Raw genomic sequence first — 8680 nt, 5'->3', positions numbered from 1 at the left:
GTGTGTGTGGCACTTTGTGCCCAGCTGCCAAGGGTGCTCCTCATGACCCACCGGCCCCTCAAGAAGATGCCTTTGCACAGCAGCTGTTACCTGGTAGAGGCCAACAACTTGATTTGTCACAGCAAAGATCAAGTTGATGTTCTTCTCCGAGAGTTTCTCAGTCATAAGGCCCAGAGAGGGATAGTCCTGAAGAAGAGTAGAGGCTATACCCTACAAACATGAACCCCCAACCACCCTGGTCCCCATCACGCCCTCCAACCAGGGCTGGACCAGCTTTTCCATTCCATAGGGACCCTCCAGAGGAGCTCTGAGCACCCCAGCCCCAGGGTTTACCAGCGTGGTGGAGGCAGAGTAGAAGTTGTCCTCATCGATGTGGCACTGGGCGTCGTTGGGCTGCACGATGCCAGCCAGCCTGCCGTCCAGAGCCATGTGGGTCTTGGCATCCGTGGTGAAGACCAGCAGGTGGGAAGCATCGTTCCTCCAGCCGATCTTCTCCTGCAGGAAGAGGCAGCTCCCAGTCCCAGGGCAGCCCAACATGCCAGCGCCTTGCTGCCACCAGGGCTTGGCCATGGGGTGCAACCATTACCATCCCAAGGAGGTGCTGTGGAGCCTGGTAGGGGGGCATGAGCTGCTTGTACACGTGAAAGGTGGGTTCTAATTTGCTAGAGTGTTAATCAAGGTGGCTAATGACTGAGGGATGCAGCCCCTGCCGTTTCCAGCAACATCAAGGTGCAAGCACAGGAGGTGTCCCCGCTGGGTTAGTTACTGCAGGACTGACATGGGATCATCACCAGTTGGTTCTGGAGTTTCCTACTCTGAAGACATTCAAACCTGCCTGGCTGTGATCCTGGGCACCCTGCTGTGAGTGACCTGCTGGAGCAGGGGGGCTGGGTGAGATGCTCTCCAGAGGTCCCTTCCAACCCCCACCGTGCTGGGATCAGTTCCCAAGGACCTGCTCTGCTCCTCTCTCCTCCCAGGACCACAGAAGTCTCCTGCTCTTCCCTTCCCTTCCCTATCACTCTAGAAATGTCCCAGCTGAACGTTCAACCCTCCCCAGATCCGAGCCCCGCGGCGGCTCCAACGCCTTACGCTCCTGTCCCGGTGGTCTCTGCTGCCCCTGCTGCCCCTCTGCCAGGCCCAGCCAGGCTTCCTCGCCCCTTACATCACAGACTGTGGCCTGGATGATGGCGTCGAAGCCGCCCTCGGGCGCGTCGCGGTTGCGGGAGACGCTCTGCTTCTGCACCTCCTCGTTGAAGCGGGTCACCTCCTCCGTCAGCGACAGCACGTGCTTGTAGCCAAACATGGGCAGGCAGGTGTCCCCGATCCTGCGGGAGGGGAGCAGCTGGGGCACGAGGCTCACGAGGTTCTACCGCCTCCCGTGGGCCTGGCCAGGAGGGACCCCACCACCCCAAGAACCTGAGGGAACAGCTGGAGGCTGGGGAAGGACCTTCTGAAAATCAGCCACACGTTCTAGAGGTGCTGGGCGTGGGTCAGCTCCCAGCCTCTGTCCTGCTGGGGTTTTTAGGAGTCGCTTTCTTTAAGCCTCAACGTCTCTCCCCAAAAAATGATGGGCAGCTTGGTGTATCCTTAAGAGCTTTTTGGTCACTGGTACTTCTAGTCTAGCCCTGTACCAGCAGAGCACACAGTGCAGCAAGCTTTAAACCCTGCCCAAAACCAAGCACCCAGCTCCCTGCGGAACACCGTTGGGATGGATTTCCAGCCACGTTCCAGGGATGTCCCATTAACTTCTCACCCCAGACAGATTCCCTCAGCCTGGGACTTACTCATAGCAAGGGTTCCTGATGGCTTCTGGAGGGGAGATGTACATGTAGGGGGAGATGGGCTTGTCCACAAAGGCCCCAAACCCGATGCGTAGGTTGCTGGTGAGCTTGCGCATCTCGTTGGCCAGATTCGTGCCCAGGTTCTGGATGTTCCTCAGGTCGTCCTTCATGGAGTTGGACAAGTCCATCAGGTAGTAGATGTCCACGGGGTAGTCTTCCACTTGACGCACTTGGACACGAAAGGTCTGGGAGTCATCTGTAACGTGACAGGGCAGCGGAGTGAGAGGTCCTCTCCTGGGAGGAGCAAAGGGGGCTCACCACAGGACTGGGGAGAAAGTCAACCTATGGGGTCAGCAGCAACCCAAGGAGATGGTTTAAAGCTGCAGGCAGGAGAACATCAGTTGGACACGAAGGGGCAAAGCCCATGGGGTGGGATGCTTGCACAGGAAGCATGCTGTGCACCAATGGGGTTATGGCTCCTCTTTTCCAGACCTCTCGTTAGCAGGGCATGAGCAGATCCTCCTGCTCAGAGCTGACCCCTCATGCTGTCCTGCATGAACAACATGGCCACCACGTGCTGAATGGGGTGGAACACCCAGCGTGTGGGCAGCAGGTCTTACAGGGACTCTCAGAGGGCTGCATGGAGATCCAGTTTGAAATGTCCCTGCTTATGGTGGGGGGGTTGGAGTAGATGACCTTTAGAGGTCCCTGCCAGCCCACACATTCTATGATTCTATGACTCCTTTGAACTTCTCTGAACTCCTCAGGGCTGAGAATATCACCCAGGGCCTCTCTCATCCCTGTTCCTTCTCTCTGCTCTTGGCTCCTCCCAGCCCCTTCTAGGAAATTTTTGGTGAAACATTTTCCATTGAAACAAAAACCTCCTTAGACTGAACCAACCAGTTTTGATGACTTTAGCAATAATAATAACAAAAAAGCTGAAACTGCTTTGGGTTGACCTTTTCTTTCAGCCTTTTAAAAGAGACAAAGGTTCTTTCTTTTGTTCTTTGAAACATAAGCTGGGGCACAGCTGCAGCCTACTCAGAACACCTCAGATGTTGAGGAATAAAGCTTTAATTGAGTTTAAATTGTTATTGTTTTCATATTTCCTTCTAAATCTGCACATCCCATTCTGACTTTCAGGGTGGAGAAAGTTTCAGAGTCTACAGGAGCCCAAAGTGCTTCATCCCCCCTCCAGCTGCATTGCTGCAGCACCACCACGGAGTCGTGGGTCCCAGCTTTGTGCTTGGAGAACATCTGTTTCTCCTTGTTGAGCTAAACCCATGAGGACTCTGAGCTTGTAGGCCACGGGTTGGGACCTGTCCTACGTGTTTGGTCCGTCAGCATTTGGTCTCCATTCATGAGTCAAGGCAGATGACTCGTGCTAAACCTTAGTTGAGCAGAGATGATGGTGAGCTGGGGTTTTTGTCTACTGCTGCCAAGGAACTGGGACCTGGGGCACTGCACACAGCTTGTGTTCTTCTCCAGAGCAGCACGCCTCCCTCCCTCCTGCCAAGAACCTTTGGTCTTAAACAGAGCCAGGGCCACTTAGCAGCTACATGTCCCCATTTTGTGGGGACACTTTGTGCTGTCATCAGCTGGGTCAGGACTCCTCCTGGCCAGGCCCAGGGCTCTGCACAGCACGCCACGTGCCATCAGCCACTGATATCTGCCCCCAGGGCCTTCAAGAGCACAAGGAACCAAACTTGTTCCTGCAGAAACTGGAAGAGTCACCCATGGATGGCCAGGGGTGGGCTACCTGTGGGGCAGAGCAGGGTGATGGCACCGCTCACTCTCCATCCCCAAAACTGGTTTTGTGACCTCGGGTGAGCGACTCTTGTTAGTTTTGCCTCCTGCTTGGCATGCCTTGAAATTCCCCAGTGCTGGCAAGAGACCAGAGCAGTTAATTGGCTCCAGCTCTCTGGCTGAGGTGAGCCTGGGAAATTCCAGGGACCTGCTGTCAGCCCAGCTCTGCAGCTCATTAGACATGAGCCGCCTTCCACCAAGGCATTCAGGATGCAGCAGTGGTGGCCGAGGTCTAGAAGGCTTTATGAAATAAGCCCATGTGTTGCTGAAGTCACATCCCATCCCATCCTGCCCCTCGGGATACCACGGGATTGAGCCAGGAGACTGACCAGCACAATCAGGTCACAGATCTGTCCATGGAGGATGCTCCCAGAAGGTGCTGCCCCCAGCCTGGCCTTGCCCCCGAAGGCCACGGGACAGCCTTGGCCAGTGAGCCAGAGCGATGGCTCCCTCAACACTTGAGCCCTTTGGGTTATTCCCGTGGCATCTCCCCTTCCCACAGCATTTTGGGGGCTCCTACCTGGCCGCAGGTTCAGCTGTATTTTCTGGGGGCTCATCTGGGTGGTGGTGGAGCTGCCTGAGCCCTTGTTGCTGAGGGGCCTGTTCTCCAGGATGGTGGTGCTGCTGGTGGGGAACTCGATGTGCTCCTGCCCACAGCCGCTCTGCAGGAGGTTGGCGAGCAGGTCACAGCGAGGGGACGACTGTGCCACCACCTGCAGGAGAGGGACAGGCCCAGGGGCCAGCTGGTTACACCAGGAGGAGGAGAGAAGGTCCCTTTTCCCTGGAGAGCTCCTGCTTTACCACATCTAAGGCAAGACCACCCTAAGAGGCTTTTTGGGGCACCTGGTCTCTGCTGAAGGGAGGTGGGACAGCAAGTCCTGGTGGAGCTCAGAGCAGGTTTTGGTCTCCTGTGCTCCACAGGGAGGTCAGCAGCCCCTATGGACAACGTGTCCCTGCCCAGCCTGAGGCCTGGGGTTTATTTTTGGAGGGGGAGTGGTCACCTGTGTGGGATGACCAGAAGAGGGTGAGGCAGGATGTGAACACTGGTGGTCTGGGGACGAGAGGCAGAGTTTGTGACTCTTATTTTCTAAACTTTGATGAAACACAAACCACCTTTTCCACCCGTGTTCTCCACACGTGCCCTGAGCAAAGAGCTGCCCTGCTGTGGGTGAGCCAGTGGAGTGGAGCAGTGCTCAGTTCCTGTCCCAGAATGGTTCAGGCTTATCTCCAGCTCTCCAGCTTCCTGCCGGATGGAGCTGGACAGGGAGAGGAGAACCAAAAAAGGAGTGAAAGAGCAACAAGGCAACGAGGCTGCAGGAGAAGCCATCAAGGGCAGGAAACACAAAGTGTGGAGTCACGGTGGGGCTCCAGCCCCATCTCTCCTTTCCTAGAAAGCTCCTGGCTCCTCACCCTTATCATGGTGGGCTCAGAAGTGCTCCTGTCACTTGGGTTTCATGTAAGACAAATATGGGAAGAATTTCTCTCCCAGCCCAACGCTGCCAGGATCTGCTGCCTCGAGTTCCTGGCCAGGCAGCAGCCACCCTCCCCTCCAGGGGATTTCTCCATCTCCCTTCCAGAGCCCAGATCTTTCCACATCCAAAGTCCTGCAGCAGATGACCTGCACAGTCTCTCCCTGCAGCAAACAGCAGTGGCACCTTGCCCGGTGAGGCTGGTTCTGCTCCCTCCCTGCTCCTGGGGAGCTGGATCCCAACCCTGCAGCCTGCCAGCGCTGGAGAGGTTCCCCATCCAGGAGCTTGGCTCCTCCAGGTTCAGGCTGGCTGAACCCAGGACTGAATTTGCGTGTTTTAAGCAAACAAGTGGGAAAAATGCAAACAGTGTCAGGAGGCCCCGACTGGCCCAAGGCCCTCTGGAAACAGTGGCCAAGCCATAGCCAGAAAATACATCAGCAGGCGTGTTCCTCCCCACGGCCTCCTGCCCCACAGCATGCTGTCAGTGAAGAGGACGAGTCATCCCCCTGAATTAGCTCCCTTGCACCCACCCTCTCTACAGGCTTGTCCCTGCTGGGGGAAGAGGTACTTGGGGTGCTCCAGATCCCATCAAGCATCACGTACACTCCTGTCCCAGGCAGGGAAATCACTGGAAAGATACCTGGGTGAAAAGCAGCCTGGGCAGACAGGTTTTGACACTTTAATACCTGGAGATCCTGGGGAGCTCCCAGGACCTCAAAGGCCACGTGGCACCTTATGGGATTAACAGCATCATCCCTGCTTTGAGATACTCATGGAGGTGCTATTGAACCCCAAGGCTGCATCCTTCCCCTTCCCCTGGAGCCCCAAATATTGTGATTGACTTGGGATGCACAAGAACCTCCCAGGCAACAAAACTGCTGCAAAAGGCAAAGGAAGAAGTTGCTGTGCTCTCAACAGGACCTTTGGCTACGAGGGACTTGCAGCCCCAGCCCCAAATATGTTTTTTTTTTTCCAGTCTTCATAGACTTTCAGACTCGGTGGCTTGGACTCAGCCCCTGGTAGGAGTGACCCCCAGGCAGCCCAGTTGTGCTGGTGACACACTCACAGCGCTGGGACCTTGCCATCCCCTGACACACCCCCTGCAAACCCCTCTCCCTGGCAGCATCAGCCATCCAGCTCCATCCAGCCTCCCTCTCTGCTGGGCAGGGAGGCTGTGGGAAGTGGCACATTCCCAGCACATCTCCCTTCTCATCTCGCAGCAACCACAGACAGCAGCAGCAGCTTCTCTGCAGGAGAGCTCCTGGGAGACCTCTGCAGATCCAGCTAAAACCTTCCAGCAGCTTTTCTAAACCCAACCCTAGCCCAGCCTTGCCTCCAAGTGGGTGAGACCCTGGAAGATCATAGAATCATGGAATGTTTGGGTTGGAAGGGACCTCCAAAGGTCATCTAGTCCAACCCCCCTGCTGTAAGCAACTCCAGTGAGATGTCCCTGATCTGCCACAACAACCCCCAAAGTGATTCTAGAGCCAAGCATCGGTGTTAAGGCTTGGCTGACTTTTTCCAAAAGGAAAAGTGTGTGGCTGGGCACATCTATTTGTTGGTAAAAGTGGTCAAGGCTTCTGAAAAGTAAATATAACTCAGCTCTCCTCTGCATCAGTGTCACAAGAAGCTGCAATGAAATCCTTCTCCTGTCCCAAGCCAGGATGGAGCAGGAGTAGCTGATAACCCCTGGCTGGCTCCTTGGGAAGGCAGCGTGGGTGGGAAAGGGCTGCACTGGGAGCAGAAGGAGCACGAATAAAGACCCTGTCCCTTTAAAAAATAAGTGGGGGCAGTGTCAGAGACCTCCCTCACCCCAGGGAAATTAAACAAACCCACAGAAAAAAACCCTCATTTGCTAAATTAAGACAATGTGGTCCAGATGTTGGAGGCAGGGCCTGCACAGCCCAGCCCTCTGGGGGCTGGATCCTGCACTGCTCCTCACGTCTGTCCGGGAGCACAGCCCTGAGCAGCACTGGAAATATTGCCTTTTTTGGAAACCTTTGCTGATCTGGAAGAAAAATAAAACCCTATCGCAGCCCCCACGGCAGCATCAAGACAGCAGCCCAGGATCAGGGGCTGGGAAGGAGCGTGGCCCCTGAGCACTGCAGCCTCCAGCCCCTCCTTGCTGGAGATAACACGGGGCACAAGCATCTTTATTTGCCCCCCACACCCAGCCCCTGGTGGTGTCTGATGGGCAAGTGGAAGCATCACCCCCTCCAGCTCCATCAAGCCCCGCAGGCAGGAGCCAGCAGCGTTTTCCAGCTTGGATCCCTTCTCCCCCAGGTCTGTTCCCAGTCCTAGTGGGCACCAGGGGCAGAGCTGCAGCTGGGGGAGCAGGATTTCTTGGGTGGAGGAGCAGAGAGCAGCAAGAGCCTTGCTGGGGGGGAGCTGCTCCTGCTGCCCAGCCCTGAAGGAGGTTTCGTCACCTCTCCCCCTCCCAGCCCCACCTCCCCAGGTCTCTGCCCTGGGGCTGCTCTCCCAGCCGCTGGAATCTCCCTCCTCCTCCTCTTCCCCACCCAGGGCCCGACCCTGGCAGCCCTTCCAGGCTCTCACCCACCCAAACGGGGTGATTTTAAATCCACAGCTCAGCCCTCACACCCTCTTCAGCTCAATAACCAAAACTACCTTCCCCCCACCCCCCTTTCCAATGAGAAAAAAGCTTTTAACCCAAACTCTAGCATCTAATCAGTATTTTTTCTTCCTCCCACCAGGCCCATTTCCCTTTCCACGAATTAAAGCCCTTGAGCCAGACTTTTACAACAGGGTTTTGAGAGGCAAACCAAAAGTAAACTAAATTCTCAAATGCACATTTTTTTTTTGAAAGGCAAAGTGAATTCCCAGTGGAAACATCAGCATTTCCCAGCCAGCTTCATGCAGCTCCCACCAAGGCACCCAGATAAGGGGCAGATTTTCAGAGCAGGGCAGGAACAGGCAGCCTGAGCCCCACCATGGGCATCCTGAGCTGGGGTCAGAGCCAAATGCCACCAAGAAACGTGTTTAGACACAGTGGGAAAAGATGGAGACCGAGCTTGGGGCTGTGAGACAGGCACCCCCAGCCAGCCCAAGGGCTCACCCCTTCCAGCACACCCCCTGCCCTGCTGGGGCTGCCTCAGCCTCCCCCCAGCTCTTACCTCTGCCGAGCACCAGGCGCAGAGGGGGCTCACGGCCAGGCACTGCTTGCAGGAGTTCACCCCACGGGTGGTGCAGATGTTGCCCCCTGCAACAGCAAACCAGGGGTTAGAACCTGCAGAGCCCCAAATCCACACGGGTGCTGAAGTCTCAGTGTTCAGGCAGCGGCTCCAGGAGCAGACACAGCCCCCAGCCCACCAAAGCTCCACTCCCACTCCCCCCCCTCTCCCTGCCCCAGATCCCTATTGCTCCCACCCTGCCCCTTTTATAACCACCTCCCCAGCCCAGGACCAGCTCAGCTTCATCCTGCCCAGGCCCGAGCATCATTTCTCACCTACCAGCCCCTTAAAGGGTCCCCCCACCCCCACCACATCACATGTGTGTTGGAGTGAAGCCCCCAGAACTGGTGGCTGGGGGATATCTCCCCTTGTGCCTCCCTGCAGAGATTTTGGGGCAGCAGGGAGGGGAAGGGGGGTACCACACTGCACCTCTGCA

The 8680-nt window shown here is 56.3% G+C and overlaps 1 protein-coding gene across 1 annotated transcript in view; it reads right to left on the bottom strand.

Annotated features, from left to right (window-relative positions):
* ITGB3 (integrin, beta 3 (platelet glycoprotein IIIa, antigen CD61)) overlaps nucleotides 1-8680 on the bottom strand; it is a gene marked incomplete at its 3' end in the record, with an annotated part of 14195 nt that overhangs the window by 1028 nt on the left and 4487 nt on the right. Inside the window, exons 2-7 of the mRNA XM_008946108.1 lie at nucleotides 8188-8273; nucleotides 4108-4300; nucleotides 1785-2037; nucleotides 1163-1325; nucleotides 334-495; nucleotides 91-186 (exon numbers count right to left, since the gene is read on the bottom strand). Coding sequence (XP_008944356.1) covers nucleotides 91-186; nucleotides 334-495; nucleotides 1163-1325; nucleotides 1785-2037; nucleotides 4108-4300; nucleotides 8188-8273 — 953 coding nt within the window. The remainder of the gene's footprint in view (nucleotides 1-90; nucleotides 187-333; nucleotides 496-1162; nucleotides 1326-1784; nucleotides 2038-4107; nucleotides 4301-8187; nucleotides 8274-8680) is intronic.

Source organism: Merops nubicus, unplaced genomic scaffold (assembly GCF_000691845.1).
Source record: "Merops nubicus isolate BGI_N331 unplaced genomic scaffold, ASM69184v1 scaffold24418, whole genome shotgun sequence".
Taxonomy (NCBI): Eukaryota; Metazoa; Chordata; class Aves; order Coraciiformes; family Meropidae; genus Merops; species Merops nubicus.
Note: the sequence above shows the minus strand (reverse complement) of the source record. Positions and strands in the feature narration are given on the sequence as shown.